The sequence below is a fragment of the Anopheles ziemanni genome, chromosome 3 (assembly GCF_943734765.1).
Source record: "Anopheles ziemanni chromosome 3, idAnoZiCoDA_A2_x.2, whole genome shotgun sequence".
NCBI lineage: Eukaryota > Metazoa > Arthropoda > Insecta > Diptera > Culicidae > Anopheles > Anopheles ziemanni.
In genome coordinates, this window is record NC_080706.1 from 55,585,772 (window position 1) to 55,602,935 (window position 17,164).

Sequence of the window (17,164 nt, forward strand, 5' to 3'; positions counted from 1 at the left end):
GAGACGAGCAACGCTGCAAGAGAAGGATAGCTCCACGCTTGAACGAAATGGAGAGTGTGAGTGTAAGCCACCAGTGTGGATTTGGTCGTTGGGGCAATTGGCAGCGACTGTAATCCCCGGTCTTCGAACGTTTCGAGTATTAAAGTGCCTTCATTGCAAAGCTATTGTCCGAAACGGTGCGGGTGCCAAGTGGCTGAAGTGATCGAGTACAACACTTCGAACGGGTCCGAGCAATATTAGTACCACGAGTGGCAAGTTCTGCGACAGTTAATCGTGCGGTGCTGAGCCGAGAAGAGCGAGCAAACGTAGTTTTGCTTCTGCCAAAAAACCAAGCTTGGCAGAACTAACCTTTGGCACCCAAGAAAGCCACTGGAGTTATTTGTTGCAACAGCATCGAAATGTTATGTGATTTAGAAAAAAAGGTCTAACGTTCAAGTAAAAGTGTAAAGTGTTGTTGCAATTACTTAACAACGTGAATATTGCGTATATCTACGATACCGAAAACGAGTGTGGCTAAGTTAAACGTGAGGCCCTCACGCGGGCTAACCAAGTACGGCTAGAGGTTCACAAAATGAAGGTAAGTACGTGCACGCATATGCCGCTTGCTAGGTGGTAGGACTAAGGGCATGCGCATTGGACAATTGGCGATGAACGATCGATGGATCTTCCGTGAGTGGAATATTTGTGCCGGAGCGTTCGCTGATCTGCCCCATCATGCTGCCACCGCGAGGAACACGTGGGGCTCGAAAGTGGCAAACAAGATGGACGAATATTGCAAATTCATCGCTTTTGGGGGAGAAGAACTTTAATAGCATAGGCGTGTAGATACATTTTGACCTTCGATCGCGATTGACGTCGGTTTACGGGTCTGACATGCTTTATCGAAGACCGAATAATTAGATTGAATATCACGATTCATTCCAATATTAGAATTACATTTAAGTAAAAGTTTAAAAAACTAACATGTTGCAAAAAGTGTAAAAAACTACGAATTCTGTGTTTATGATAACCGTATTAATAGCAATCCAATTTGCTACTTAATATCTAACTATAAAGTATATAAATGTTTGTAACGTCAATTTCGGGAATGCCTGTATTTTGCCTGTGTTGTTTATTTCGGAACGAGAATAATATAATTGCAATAGCTTACGACAACCGTACAACTGATAAAACCTCTGCAATCTATTCAAAAGCCTGTAGTAAATTACGTTATGACACATTGTAAAACATCATAGGATTATTCCTGTCATGGTTGAGTTATTGTTCGTTATCTCAGAATGTTATCTTTATTTGTGGCAACAGGTAGAGTAACGACAATATTTTCTTGAATTTTGATGGTTAATGTAAACTTGATGGTTAATTGGTAAAATTACACTTGTAGAAGCATGTAAACGATGTACCGCTGTAAAGCCAATAAGAGTAAATTCATCAGTCTCCGCAGTATTTTGAAAGTTCGTTATCATAGGCTGTGGCTAACTGATTTTATCTTCCCTTCGCAATCGATGTTTACTAGGGTTTCGTGTTCCTACTGTTTGTGTGCGTCGTCTGCTGTGTCAGGACGACCCTGTCCCTACCACAGGTGGTAGTGCAGCGCGATGAGCTAACGGAAGAGGAAATGCTGGCCGCTTTGGAGCAGTACGACCAGGATGTTCGAGATCATTGTAATCGTAACGTTATCGCCGAGTGGAATGTAGCTACCGATTCGGAAAACATTGAGCTACAAGAAATTCAGGTTAGTATGAAAAATAAATTTTCTTCAACCTTCTGTATCTCCATGCGAAGAACTAATGTGAGATGAAATCGATTTCGTTTCAGAACAATGTGTCGCTTGAGTTTGCGAAATTCCGCAACGACTATTACGAACAGTACTTCAAAGCGGCCAACGTGGAGAGCTACCAGAGTGAAAAGGTGCGCAAACAGCTGCGGTTGCTTAAGGATCTAGATACGGCCGCTTTGCCCGCCGAAAAGTTGGCCACCTTGAATCGTGTGATGCACAAGATGGACACAGCCTATCAGCTGGCGGAAGTGTGCCCATACAACAACCAGCAGTGTGGTTCTTCCGATTCGAAATGGACACTGGATCCGGAGTTGGATCAGGTGCTGGCCGAATCGACCGATTACGACGAGTTAGTGTATGCGTGGCGTAGCTGGCGCGACGAGTCTGGAAGGAAGATGCGCTCGGACTACAACGATTACGTGGAGCTGGTTAACGAGGCAGCCCGGATGAACGGATACGATGACTATGGGTCGTTGTGGCGGTCGAAGTACGACGATTCGCATCTGCGGGAAACGCTCGAGCGTCTCTGGTCCGAGGTCGAGCCACTGTACGATGAACTGCACACGTATGTGCGCTACCGGTTGTTCGAACTGTACGGCGACCGGATGGATGAGGACAACCCCATGATACCGGCGCATCTTCTCGGCAATATGTGGGCGCAATCGTGGGTGAATCTGTACGATCGCTTGAAACCCTTCCCGAACGCGAGTTTGGTCGATGTGACGGCAAAAATGAAGGAGTTGGGATACAACGCCACCAAGATGTTCGAGATGTCAGATGAGTTCTACCAGAGCTTGGGGCTGCCGAGTAGTGCCATGAGTTACGGTCCGAAGGCGGTTATCGAGAAGCCACCGCAGAAGATTGTCTGCCACGCGTCGGCCTGGGACTTTTGCGATGGTGAAGATTTTCGTATTAAGATGTGCACGAGCGTGAACATGGAAGACTTTGTCACCGTTCACCACGAGATGGGCCACATCATGTACTATCTCCTGTACAAGGAACAACCGTACCTGTTCCGCACCGGGGCGACACCTGCCTTCCATGAAGCCGTAGGTGACACGATCGCATTGTCGGTTTCTACTCCGAACCATCTGCGAAAGGTAGGCCTACTAGACGAGTACGCCGATAGCCAAGCGGACAACATTAATGCACTGTTCGAGATGGCACTGGAGCGGGTAGCGTTCCTTCCGTTCGGTTACCTAATAGACATGTGGCGTTGGGACGTGTTCAGCGGAGCGGTAAACGAAAGCCAGTGGAATGCGCACTGGTGGAAGTTGCGCGAAAAATACCAGAAAGTATATGCACCGGTCGAGCGTACCGAAGATGATTTCGATCCCGGCGCAAAGTACCACATTCCAGCCAGCTCGCAGTACATTGCGTACTTTTTGGCGCACATCCTTGAGTTTCAGTTCTACCGGTCGCTGTGCGTGGAAGCCGGGCAGTACGATCCGACGAACGAATCGAGCCAACCGCTACACAAGTGCGACTTCTACAATAGCAAAGCGGCCGGTGAAAAACTACGCGAAGGTCTGTCCCTTGGCTACAGCGAAGATTGGCAGGAGGCGCTGGAAAAACTTACCGGCGAACGGGACATCAGCGGAAAGGCCCTGCTGGAGTACTTCGAGCCGTTGTATCAGTTTTTGAAGGAAGAAAACCGCAAATTTAAGGCCGCCGAAATGGAGCAGATCGTCGAACGGTACAGTGAACAGTACTCGTTGGCTTGCAATGCGCAGGTGAAGGCACAGTACGCCACGCAGGTGGACGTCGGTAATCCGCAGCTGCAACAGGAGCTGACGGAGGTTATGAACGCCAACACGCAGTTTGTGCTGGACAACTACAACCGTTTCTTCGCGGACGTTGATCCGACGATGTTTTCCGATCCGATGGTAAGCCGCCAGCTACAGTTCCTGACGGAAATTTCCGTCAACAAGCTACCTCAGGAGGACCTATCGAAGGTAAGTAGAGTTATATCAATGAGTTGCCTCGATAAGAATTGACGAATTTGGATATTATTTATTGCAGCTTCATTACGCACTGGGACGAATGCAAAACACTTACAGCAGTGCCAAAATATGTCCCTTCACTGACCAGACATGTAAGACGAGCGGTGCCCTTTCGTTGGATCCCGAGTTGTACGAAGTGATGGCCAAATCGGAAAACTACGACGAGCTCTTGTACACGTGGCAGGAATGGCGCCACAATACCGGACGACAGATGAAGCGCGACTATAGCGACTACGTGGAAATCATGAATCGGGCTGCCAAACTGGGCGGATACGATGACATGGGTGAACTTTGGCGGGGTGCATTCGAGCAGGAAGACTTCGTGGACGGAATGAAGCGCTTGTGGAGTGAACTGCAACCGTTCTACGGTGAGCTACACGCGTACGTTCGTCGCCAGCTGAAGGCCATCTACGGTGACCGGATGGAGGAGCACGCCGGGAAGAAGGACACCATTCCAGCCCATCTGCTAGGCAATATGTGGGCACAATCGTGGGTGAATCTGTACGATCGCACGAAACCGTTCGCCAACACGGTCGAGCTGGACATTACGGACACGCTGAAGGCGAAAAATTATACCGCGCGACAATTGTTTGAGATTGCCAACGATTTTTACGTGGGACTCGGACTGCCGGACAACAGTATGAGCTACGATGTGGCCCGCGGAGCGATGATCGAAAAGCCCACAGACGGCAGGGTGGTGACGTGCCACGCTTCGGCCTGGGACTTTTGCGACCGGCAGGATTTCCGCATCAAGATGTGCACGCGTATGAACATGGAGGACTTTGTGACGATTCACCACGAGATGGGTCACATCAACTACTACATCCTGTACAAGGACCAACCGGTGACGCTACGCAGCGGCGCCAATCCAGGCTTCCATGAGGCCGTGGGAGATACGATTTCGCTGTCCGTGGCCACGCCGAAACATTTCGAGAAGATTGGACTGCTGCAGGGCTATGACGATACGTACGAGGAGAACATCAATGCGCTGTATCAGAAGGCACTGGATCGCGTTGCGTTCCTACCCTTCGGGTTGCTGATCGACATGTGGCGCTGGGAGATCTTTGCCGGCAAGGTGGACTATTCGCGCTGGAACGAGCGATGGTGGGAGCTGCGCGAGGAGTACCAGAAGGTGTCCGCACCGGTCGAGCGGGACGGCGATGACTTCGATCCCGGTGCAAAGTATCACATCCCGTTCGATAGCCAGTATGTGTCGTACTTTATTGCGCACATTCTAGACTTGCAGCTGCATAAGGCGCTCTGCTTGGCCGCCGACCAGTACGATCCGAATGATCCGGAAAAGCCACTGCACAAGTGCGATATCGATGGGTCACGTAGCGCTGGTGATCTATTGCGAGCAGGATTGTCCCTCGGACGGTCCGTGCATTGGTCGCAGGCCCTGAAGGCGATGACTGGCGAGACTGAACTACGCACCGACGCACTGCTGGAGTACTACAAACCGTTGTATGATTTTTTGAAAGTGGAAAACGCCAAAGCGGGATGCTCCAGAGCGACCGTGACATCGTTGTTATTTGTTTTGTTACCGTTTTTACTATGCTTCTTCCGATCCAGTTAGAAGCAAATGTGTTTGTATGTTTTTCTGAACCGTATGTTATAAGTTCTAAAATTGTTTGTTTTTCGAATGTAAAAAGAGCCGGTCGCAGGCAGATCGGCGCCGTGGGTTCGGCGCAATATGCATGCCTACTTTCTTATCGTACCGCGACTGACGCGGATGTGATACGGAGCCGGGTGCCAATGGCCCGCGGAAGACGTATGTTGCGCTGGTCAGTGAACGCCAATTGATAGTTAACGATGTTAAATTTCTTCAAGCGTTCCGGTTTAGTCTGGGGTGATCTTGGTGCGGTGGTGCGGAACGATACGGCTCGTGTTTTAAACGAATATGCTTGGCAGTTGCCTGCGCATCAAAACAGAGGGGAAAAAAATGACTGTAGTGAAATTGTAATATTTGAAAGTAGGTTGAAACAATCTAATGATTCAAAACATGAATAAAGCAAAAGTTGTTAATTCCACAAAAAAATGTTTATGTTTATCTTATCGAGTTTCTTCAAGGAGGAATGTAAAAGTGACGAACATTTTATGGGAAGATAATGTTGTTTTGCTAACAGCTGTTTGTTGTAATAACTCCGAGTTTCAGGATGTCTCCCGCATAAGAGAATACGAACTATAAGTTCGAGCTACAAGACAAACCCTAGTAAACCCTTGATAGATGAGTGTAACTAAATGTGAGCCTAAGAACAGCAGTATTTAGTCGTTTTACCGTTATCGTTAAAAACACAAGCGATAATCCAGTTATTAGTTAGAAATTAAAAAATCAACATTTATTATTCATCCCGAACAGCGCACGTGTTGAACGCCGAAGCGCCACAGACGCCTTGGATCCGCACCCATCATGCCCGTGAGTGTATACAGTCGCTCACCGGCCACTAAGAAAATATGGCGAGAGCTGCGTGCTTCGTGAATTCTCCCGTTGTAGACACGCGACGGATGTTGAAAGTGTTTGCTCATACAGGGTGGCGTATGCTATGGCAAACCGTTTGATATCGCGCCTTGTGACCTCTTCCAGCGGTCGCAGATGGATCGACCGCGTGCGTTGAGGACGGTAATCATCGTTATGATTGATGATTTCGGTTAATTTGTCGAACCACTTTTGTTGCCAATAAAGAGGACAATTATGGTTGTCATCTGTTTGGGGCACCAGCGTTGTGTTTGTAGTATTTTTGATGCAAAGCAATTTAGTCCCACAACAACGCTGGTGTTCTGAGGCATGCTGCTACTGATGGAACCGATTGTAAATTATTCCTGTAAATTTATACTAAAAAAATATGCCACTTTTGTAAATTCTGGGGTAACTCCATAAAGATCCGTAGAGTAAACATAAGAAACAATTTCGACTGCTGGTAAAGAAATAAAATACTCTCTGAAAACACCAGCTACCGACAGCTGAAATACGTCAGGTCAATTTCACTCTGCAAGTAAAACACAACCTTAATCGGGCTCGTGCCAACGGACTAATTGTAAAAATGCTTGTCCAATTAACGAATTTCCCCAACCATCCTCTGCCCGTGGTGGAGACGCATGGTGAAGGTTCCCCGGGACAGCACGGGACTGGCGCTGAGTACACGATACTATCTCCGTATAGCGCCTCTCGCTCCTGGGTGACACGAAGCGTCCCGGATGAGGTCGATATAAGAAGGCATCTGCCAGTGCCGCATCGTGTCAGTCGTGCTCGAAACGTGGTCCCATTCGTGCGTTCTCTTCGTGTTCGCTCCACTCGCAAACAGTAAAACATTTTACGAGCATGTAAGCGCGCATCTTGCTACAGCATAGCATTCCGGGGGGTCCGCCTTCCTGGCTCTCGACAATGCGGGGTGTATGCTAATGGCCGTGGGGATCCGCGTGGAAGGTGGAAAAATCTGTGACGTGAAAGCAGTGTGTGACATTGAGCGGCGAATTTCGCGACTCTGGCGCCAACCGAAGATAGCGGCGTTCATTTTCCTCCGGGCACAAAACAGTGATGTGATGATATTCGGTGACTGATAATGTGCCCACGCCAGCTGGCGGTCCGGAAACTCGGGAAAACTTATGAGTGCGGAATGATTGCGGCTCAGCTGGTGGATGGAATCGGGCTGGTGGAAACATGATTGATACCGATAGTGAAGCGCCACTGAAAATGCCCAACCCCAATAGCTGGGACACGAGGTCAGTGCCGATGTTGCCAGTTGGCCGCCAGGCTACCCGAAGGAAGCGAACTTGCCAATCCAGTGGAAGGCGAAATGGAAGACTCGTAAAAATATGAATCGATTCGCTTTTACGAGTGGTGCAGCAAAAATGTGTTTGGCATTTTATACGGTTGATTAGTTCAGATGATGATGCGAGCAGTGATCGATGTGTTCCCGAGCCAGACGGTTATCAATAGATCGGTTTTTTGTGATTTTCGGAGGATTATACCAGATATTTCGTATTCCGTCTTGCTTACATGCAAATTAATGGGCTTTGTGCAATCTTAGTGGACTTTTTTGGGTGATGATTGGTTTTTCATTAACTACCGATGAATAACATTGGGCAAATGATTTCCAATGAAGACACGTGGTTGTACTTACACAAATTTGACTATTATTTAAAATGCCTATATTAGTATCTTCAACAAGTGTCTGTTGTTTTTTTAAATGTCTCAAGGATTTTCGTTCACTTTTACTGTTGTGACATGGGAATAACGTTGGAGGCCAAAAACCTTCATAAACTCAGAAGCGCACCGAATTAGAAATACAATTCCCCACAGGAAGGAATGTTAAACTGCCAGCACACCCTTTTTCAGTTGTTTTTTGTAGTCGAATTCGGTTGAGCCTTTGCAACCGGCGGATGAAATCGACAACTTGCTGCAAGTAAAATATGCTGTCCACTTCATTCCACATCCTTCGCATTCGTTGGAAGGTAGCTGGACTCCATTTTTGTGTATTTTTTTCTTCGCTCATGCAGAACAAATTGAATCATTACCCAGTGTATGTGTGCACACCCACAAGAGGTCGCTCAGCAGGGATGAAGAGATGAAAGAATTTTCTTCAATCACAACCGACCGATTGTTCGGTTCCCTAATTAAATACCGCAAGTCGTCGTAAATGGTTATACGTGCTGAGGAATTTCAAGCGATATTTAGGATTTTCTCTAGAGCAGGCAGAGAAGAATTTTGAATGAAAATTCACGAGCTTCACAGTTTTATATTGAAGTCTTCTAATTAGTTGGTTCGATAAACCATCAATATATTCATGAAGTCGATAAAAAACTGTTGTTTTATTTTGCAATCCTACATCTCTTATTTAAATTGCAAAAACTAATATACTGAACATTTATACAGTCTAATAAGTTGTGTTGGAAAAAAAACAAATTCGGATGAATGTTAAAACAAGACCCATTTGATATGTTTGGGGAATTCTTTAAGTTGCGCTTATAGGTTGAAGTTAACTCGTGAACGATTTTGTCTTCGTATTTTTAATTTTTTTTTGTCGTTCTACATAAAAAGATTTCACGTCAAACCGCCCGGAACAAATTAAATCTATAGAAAACTTTTACTCGAGACGAGCCTAACGCGTGTCATGTGAAATATATTGATTATAAAAAGTATACTTCATCCCACCAGAGAATATATTCTTTTGTACGGATCTGTTTCAAAGCTTCCTAAACGTGTTTCAAATCATGAAATATCAATGGTTTTGTATATTTATGTTTTATTATTTTTTTCTCTGTTTTCCAAAATAAAACTAGCATGGAAGTTCAAAATGATAACTTTACATGCCGTAAAGAGAAAGAACAGACATCTTATCATCATTATTTGACGTCGGGATGTGGAAATCATCTACACATAGTGGACAGCGAAAAAGCTGTGGAGTTAGATTGTATATATTGTTATGTTAGTTTTCACTTGATCCCATGGATAATCTGTTTTGAAGCGAAAGTTTTGAGAAAAGAAGTGTTCTTCATCATTTGTTACGATTTGGCTACATCGGTCGCGTTTTGAAAGTTCACAAAGCATATTAAAAATCCAAAAAACATATTCCTAGGAGAATTGTGATAACGTGGTATCATTTTGAACAACCAGCTTAACGATTCTTTTGACGTAGTTTTAGATTTAGATCGAACTCAAAGCTCAAATTTAAATTATTGTTAACACACAAAGCTGTAAAGAAAAAGGCGCTACAGTTGAAAAGTGTTGGAACTGATTCTATTATTGACTCCATACATTAGGTATTACAAGCATTTCATCGGTGCAGTGTTTAACGAAGTTTTCCCTTCCCGAAAAGTTTAATCCGAGAAAAAGGGAATAGCATTTTTCTTCACTTTCACTGGCAATTGACTCCATTCATTCCACTAACAAGAAAACTGAGGTTTCCAACATGGAAGTCGTGTGAACAATCTCATGCCAAGGTGTAGGGGAAGTTTATTTTGATAGAAATAAATTGAGCAGGTATCTACCGGAACCTCACCAACCGGGATACCGTTTATTCTATCCAATCTGTGTGGTATGTGTGCGTGTGTGCATCCTTTTCTCTGGCACGGAAAACTTACTCCGATAGGTGCTACCTATGCACGTTGTCGTTTTTTCCCTCAGATTGGTACAGGAAGGCACAGACGGCCCATGATAGGGCTATCAAAATCAGGTCACGTGCAAACGATTTGTTTTATGTCAGTTACTTCGGTACGTAGGCTAATGTACCATTGGATACTGAACGTGCATTACTCGATTTGCATGAGACATTAGACATCGGTGTAGATGTTCAGCGGTGCAAAAAGTATTGGAGCAGTTACACATGGCTTACGGTAAGCACTGAATTGTCCTTCAACTCCCGTTTTGGAAGCAACCGGTGTCGGCAGAATTACTGGTAGCGATTTGTTTTAATGCATTCCCTGTTGATACCGGAACGCAACCACCTAAGAAAGTTCTAGAAAAAGAATCGATTCCCCTTGTTCAGACTCCACGGCAAACAAACAAAAAACAATGGAAAACGCACAAAAGAATAACAGAACCAATTTTGCACTAATGAAAGGTACTTTTTTCATCTCATTATGTCGAATATACTCCGGAGGAAGCAGAGCAGCTTGAAGGGAAATTGGCCAAAAGTCTTTAAAGATAAAGCTCTCTCACCGCTTCGTGGAGAACAGCACTTGAATATGGAAGTAGGGTTCTTCATTTAATATCCTGCTGTTTGACCTAAAATTCTGTAGGAAAATGGAAATAGCTAATTGGTTGAAATTAATAAAGAAGTACAGCTTCTCTTAGAGTGCGAGCAGTACTTCATACAATGGAAAGCAATGAAACAATAAGACTACTTTGAATTCACCCTTTTGCAAACGGTTTCAAAAAAGAGTAAATTTTGGTCGTCACAGACCGTAATTTTCACCCCAAACCGAAAAGGTCATGTATAATTAAAATTCTTTAAGGACCGCTAATTTGCCTTTATCATGTTTTCTCCTACATACGTCTAATGACATGGTGTTCACGATAACCTTTTCCTGGAATGTTACTGAGCAGCTTTCGGGAAAACCACCAGGCTTCTCCATCGGGTCTTCAAGCAAAGTTGATACTGGTCGCAACGTTCGGGTCAGATGGTTCGACTTCCTAATGAAGTTAGGATCGGAAATCCATTTATCATCTTCGACACCTCAACTCCTACAGGAGCTTGACATAGACTCAAAATCAATTTGTTCTAAGCCCACATGAAAGAATGCTAGGACTCTAACCGGTCCATGTTTTTATTCGTTCATCGACCTCGGTTGGGATATCCTTAGAACTTTGTAGAGAGTGATAAATCATCATTACTCAACTGAATTTCATCACTGCGCTGCTCCTGGTAAAGAAAGAATAAAGGAAATATTAAAGAGAAGATAAACGGAACGGTTTACGAGACAGAAAGTCTGAACAAATTGTCTCCAGATTTATCACTCCGTTTGTGATGGTTACCCGAAAAACACAGACCGTCCGGGCTGTCGAAACATAACGAAATGGTAGGCTTTTTTTAAAATAAAATACGATTTTCAACTCAAAGAAGCAAACAGCAAAGAGATTTACATTCTTCGGTTCCATTTTTTCCATCAATAAAGATTTGAAAATTCCACCGATTATGGAAGCTGATAAGAGCTCTGAAATTACCACTGGTAATGGAAAATGGTGATGAAAAAAAATGAATTTCTCCGAGGGAGTGTTGAAAACACCGCCAGCAGGCGCATTTCCATTATCAAAACTCACCTTCTTTGCTCGTTTCGCATCATTTATGCGACGGCAGGTTGGTATCTGTCGGCTCGAGACCGTTTGGCCGGAAGATGTTTTCCACTTGTGGATAAAATTTATGCTAATTTAGGACCAGCCAGTGTTGTTTAGATGGGAGCGTGTTGGGAAAATGTTCGGCAAGGCAGCAGCGTGTGTACAGTGGTAATCATTCGGTGTAGGCAAAATGCAAGCAAACAGATATAAAACTGAGGCCCTGAGTGGTCATAAACACAAACATAAGGCTGCATAGGTCAGAAGTTTTGTTCGCTTGTGTTGCTGTGAACGACGGGCAAAGAAGAAAAGATAAAAATAGGCGTCTCAAGCGGTGCGACTTTGTGTTCGGTGACATTGACCTAGAACGGACTGAGGAAAACGGATTGAAAATCTCTCTTACGTTGGGTCGAAATATGATTCTCCCCAACACCAAAACGGTGGCAGTGGTTATATACTGCTATCGTTTGTTGAAGTGATTTATTACTTTATTAAAGGGATTTAAGTTTAGTAGGGCTTATATAAATTTTATATAAGTTTATTTAGTTTTATTTTTAACTTCTTATAAATGCCGTTCTTAAGTTATGTTGACAGTGATAAGATTCTTGTTTGGTTTCTCAATACAGATAAGCCGGGACATTATAAAACGTGCTATTTAACGCAGTCCTCAGGGACTACAGATAAAATAAAATCATGTATGGCATGCTGTTGGAGAGCGTACAACACTTTGTACAGGTATGTAATATGCTTTAGTTTATTGAGGACTGTTGAGATATTATTGTAATTATTAGCATGTTAAAGAATTTCATTTTAAGTTTACGAAACACGAGTTTCACATTTTTGTAAACAAAATTAAATGAACGATTAGAGGACCATAGCACCTTTTTTCACAACAAAAACCTTATACGAGTTTGACGACAGTATTTCTGGGTGATCAAAGGCGCGCTATATTTCAAACGTATAGAAAATAAGACTTGACATAAAAGCCCCCGAGATGATTTAGGCAAAGGACTGATTGGATTTCTTTTATTTAAACCGCACGAGAGTTCTCGTTTGCTTCGTTTCCTTGGCAAATACTCAGGTAAGGTATCGATGGTTGTGTTTGTATAACCACTAAAGTTTTTTATTTTATTTTGAGCATACTTGTCTCCCAGAGGGACGTGCCGACATGGGACAGAGCCATTCATTCTTATTGCGCTTATCAATTTTTATCCGAATCTTGCTTATCTTGTTTGAGGATTCGGGTGAGTTGTAACATCAGTTTACTCTGCTGTGAAAAAGTTGCTTTATTGAGAGCGAATATGTCTTAAAGCCAAAGACTAGCATTATCATTAGTATTTTATATATTTTCGCAAACATCAATTTACCTTAGTAAAACATTTCAAGAACTCTATGATTTCCAAACCTATCAAATAGGGATAAATGCGAAAAAGGCAAGCATCCTGGTTGGAATTTGATGACGATAACAGATGCGTTCCCCATTATCTTTTAAGGGACACCATCACGAAAGCTTCTAATAGGACCTTATGGTCAAAAAGAAGTAGTAAAAGAACCTACGAAGCAACTTGTAGCATAAGTTCTCGTTGCTGCGAGACAGACAGTATGACGTTATCTTACCATTATCAAACCCTGGAACACAAAGACAACGAGTCATTATAGAGCAATTTGTCATCATTGCTCAGCCTTTCCTCAACAGGAAGTGGGAAAATTAATGTATTTTCTTGTCGCCTGCTCCCTGGACGGCACGGAGCTCTCGTTTGAACGGCCGGTGGATTAGTTTCCGGCATAGATATTGGAAAGTTGTCATGGCATTAGTTGCCCATTGTTTGTCGATATCTTAGTTAATTATTTGAGGGAAACCCTGCTGCTGCCGTTGTGTAAGGACTGAGAGAGTGTTCTTTTCGAATCAACTGGCGTTTCGTGGTGCTTCGTATTTCGTTAGGCAGAGGAACTGAATCAATTAATCTTTATTTGCACATTAAGCACTTTTCATCATATTTATATCTTCCTTTCTGTGCAAGGACAAAAAAAAGGGTAGCAGAAGCAAAGAAGACCAATGTCTCGCTCATTCCCCATTGTAACTGTGAGGAGCACGTAGCAGGTTGAAAATGTGAGAGTGACTCGATAATTTTATTTTCATATTTTATGATAACTCTTTACGGTTATTTGCGCAAACATTGGGAGGGTTGGCGTTGAATGCAAATTACGTTTTGCATCTTGATTTTTAAGGTTGACCGGTCATCGTTTGTCCTTGAAAATAAAAAAATGTGAAGGAAGGTTCTGTGGAAGGGTAAATGGTAAAACATACAGTTTCAGCCACCACAAGGGGCGTTAAATAACAATGCCGAACTCAAAATATTTATTTTGCCGCAATTCTGAAATGCGTGTGCTTGTTAAACTCGTTATGGCACCATCGTTGTTATTGAATAACATAACATTTTTGTTAGTTTTGCACAAAATAATGAGTCAATGGTTTATATCTTACGCTTTCGCTTTTTTACATTCTGATTGGGTTTCAAGTTTGTTTGACCATAAAATAGTTCAATATTGATATGCTCTTCTTAATGCTAGGGAAAACATGATCAAACTGAAAAGGATATGAGTGCTCAAAAGAACATCACTAAGTCCAGCCCTTGGGACAAACAGCTGCACCAGCTTGGTTAAATCTAACCCGAAAGTAAAGGCTTTATATGTATTAATCAAATTATGTATAAAATTTAATAATAACATGTAAACAGATTAATAATAACATGTAAACAGAGAACAAAACCCTTATGACCACGGTAACCGTTTTTCACAATCCTTCTGTGAAATAAGTATCGACATTCTTTTTATGGCATGACTTTTTTATCTAATGCCATTGATCTATTAAATAATTTAAATCTATTTAGTTTAGAATAGAATGAAGCTAATGATTTTCAAGTTTGATTAAATAAATGTTTTTGTGTAGGTACGGATAGGTTTACACAAAAGATTTTTTATGAAAGCTCCAATTAAAAATTTAATTACCTCATGTTTTTTTGAAAATCTATAGCTCGAATATGGGGAATTTGTTTGGCGCCAAGCGTTGCTCACCACTGGATGCAAAAATACTGTCTTCAATACACATCAGGTAAGCTTAGTTTTGGCGATAAAAGATTATAAAAGACGCACAATTACAAACTGTCGCATCTCTGGCAGCTTTATCCCGACAGCTTGATTCCAGATCTTGCGGCGGCGCTTTCCGCCATTACCGGAAAACCTTTCGATGAGTTTATGATTTTCTTCGGACGATGCTTTGTGCGTTTCTTCAGCAACTTTGGCTACGACGAGCTGATCAAGGCCACCGGGCGTTACTTCTGCGACTTTCTGCACTCGGTCGACAACATTCATCTGCAGATGCGTTTCACATATCGTAAGATGAAGAGTCCTTCGATGCAGTTGACCGAGGTGGACGAACATGGCGCGGTTCTAGTCTACCGGAGCACGCGCACAGGTTTCTCGAAGTATCTGCGTGGACAGCTGCTAGAAATAGCGAAACAGCTGTACGGGATGGACGTCAGCATAAAGGTGCTGGAAAGTCAGAACGATAATCCAGGAGGAACGTCTGGGCCTATCTCCATACAGGGCGGTCTGAAGACGGTCATCGTGAAGTATCGTTTGGACTTTGATAATCGAGAATATGTGAGTAAAGAATACCTGGCGGCTGAAGACTGGGAATAGCATAATGCCCGAATTGTTTCCTCCTAGATGCAACGGCGTGTACACATCAAGGCGCACCCGTCACAACTACAGCTGACGCCCGTTAACAGTCTGTTACTGCTGAATCTCTTCCCATTCGCACTCATACTTAACGAAGAAATGAAGATCACCGCCGTTGGCGAGAAGCTGATCGAGTCTTGGATGCTCAACAATGCTAACCGTTCGCCGACGGAGCTTATTGGGGCAAAAGTTACGGAACACTTCAAGCTGCGCCGTCCCAGTGGAATTACCTTCACTTGGGAGAATGTATGTAGGCAACCTGTTCGCTGGAGTATTCCGCCGAAGTGCGTAATGCGGGTGTATTGTTTCTTCCTTGCAGATTAAAAGACTTCAGACCGTTCTGTTTGAGATACAGTTGCTAAAGGGATCATCGGCCAAGGGTGCGAAAGATCCGGCAAAATCGATTGAATACCAGCCGACACCGAGTCAGACGGAACGGACCACCGCCCCTGAAGACGCTTCTAAGCTGATGTCATCTATTCCACGACGGGGATCGCAGGGTCTAAGAAGTATTTTGCTCAAGGGAGAAATGCGCTACATCAAAGACATAAACTCACTCGTTTTTCTATGCAGCCCTCTGTAAGTAGGCTTTGATGGGGAAGAAATGGGCTCGGTTGGTATTATACAAGTATGACCAAGGGAATATCTTGCTGCTTCTTCCAGAATCAACAACTTAGAGGAGCTGCGTGAAATGGGTCTCTACTTAAACGATCTGAACCCTCACGGGTTGAGTCGGGAGATGGTGTTCTCCGGATTTTCACACTACTCTCGGCTGGACTTGATGTGTGAACGGGAGGAACAGCGTGCGGAAGAACTTGAAACTTCACTAGCGCTGGCCGACTCGTGGAAGCGCCAGGGCGACGAACTGTTGTACTCCATGATCCCACGCTCCATAGCGGAGCGGCTACGCGAGGGCCAGAACCCGCACGAGACTTGCCAGAGTTTCGAAGAGGTGACGGTGCTTTTCGCAGAGGTCCAGGAGACGATCACGGGCGACGATTCGATAAAGTATGCCATGACAACGGTCAACACGCTCAACGCCGCATTTAGCGCGTTCGATGAGTTGATAAATTCGCCTATGGCCTACAAGGTGGAGACGGTCGGGAAGGTGTACATGGCAGTGAGTGGGGCGCCTGACATTAATCCTTTCCACGCGCAGCACATGGCAGACTTGGCACTGGATATGCTACACAGCATTCGGGAGCTAAATCTTCCGGGTGTTGGCGTGAAGATAGGCTTCCACTCGGGCCCAATAGTGGCGGGGATTGTGGGGCTGAAAGTACCCCGGTACTGCCTGTTTGGGGATACGGTGAACACGGCCTCACGCATGGAGAGCAGCGGCGACACAGACCGCATCCAGGTATCGGGCTATACAGCGCAAAAGTTAAAAAAGATAGGCTACGCTCTTTCATATCGTGGGAAGGTGGCTGTTAAGGTAAGGCATACTACATTATTGGCTTTTCTCTTTATAACCTTACGGTCATATAGCCTTTATAACCTTCGGTCAATTTACAGGGCAAAGGAGACATGGAAACATTCTGGCTGGAGGGAGCACCGAGCAAACAGAAGTAGAGTCCGACCCTTGGAGCATCTTTGATGGACCAAAACGTGCCTTCTGCATTGAGCGTTGGGAACAGTATTCAATCAAATATGATTGTGGAGGATACTTCAAGTGTCCTAGACGCGTTTTAATTATCATTATAATAATATTTTAAATCAAAACTATACACTGTCGAACAACTTTAACTATGAATGAAACTGAATATGAATAAACTAAAATGACACACAGATAGAGTTTCCTTCTATATTTGTGAACTTGAAATAATTAAGTGATGAGAAATAAAAAAAAGATTACATACGACCAAGAAGAAG

General features: G+C 43.9%; 2 protein-coding genes across 2 annotated transcripts; both read left to right on the forward strand.

The window, feature by feature from the left end:
* The first annotated feature begins 571 nt into the window (after nt 1-571).
* LOC131285048 (angiotensin-converting enzyme-like) lies at nt 572-5,776 on the forward strand. The gene is made up of 4 exons (XM_058313909.1): nt 572-577; nt 1,514-1,732; nt 1,816-3,732; nt 3,800-5,776. Exons 1-4 carry the CDS (start codon nt 572-574, stop codon nt 5,354-5,356), a joined length of 3,699 nt encoding a protein of 1,232 aa, XP_058169892.1. The 3' UTR covers nt 5,357-5,776.
* Nucleotides 5,777-12,244: 6,468 nt separating this feature from the next.
* On the forward strand, nt 12,245-16,864 carry LOC131286270 (soluble guanylate cyclase 89Db-like). Its single transcript, XM_058315202.1, has 7 exons — nt 12,245-12,286; nt 14,586-14,663; nt 14,732-15,214; nt 15,281-15,538; nt 15,612-15,871; nt 15,956-16,727; nt 16,808-16,864. Exons 1-7 carry the CDS (start codon nt 12,245-12,247, stop codon nt 16,862-16,864), a joined length of 1,950 nt encoding a protein of 649 aa, XP_058171185.1.
* The last annotated feature ends 300 nt before the right edge of the window (nt 16,865-17,164 follow it).

Coding starts and splice junctions, on each gene's coding strand:
- LOC131285048 (XM_058313909.1), top strand. Junction 1,733..1,815: donor TTGAGCTACAAGAAATTCAG/GTTAGTATGAAA, acceptor ATTTCGTTTCAG/AACAATGTGTCGCTTGAGTT. Junction 3,733..3,799: donor CTCAGGAGGACCTATCGAAG/GTAAGTAGAGTT, acceptor TATTTATTGCAG/CTTCATTACGCACTGGGACG.
- LOC131286270 (XM_058315202.1), top strand. CDS start 12,245: ATGTATGGCATGCTGTTGGAGAGCGTACAACACTTTGTACAG. Junction 14,664..14,731: donor CTGTCTTCAATACACATCAG/GTAAGCTTAGTT, acceptor CATCTCTGGCAG/CTTTATCCCGACAGCTTGAT. Junction 15,539..15,611: donor TTACCTTCACTTGGGAGAAT/GTATGTAGGCAA, acceptor TCTTCCTTGCAG/ATTAAAAGACTTCAGACCGT.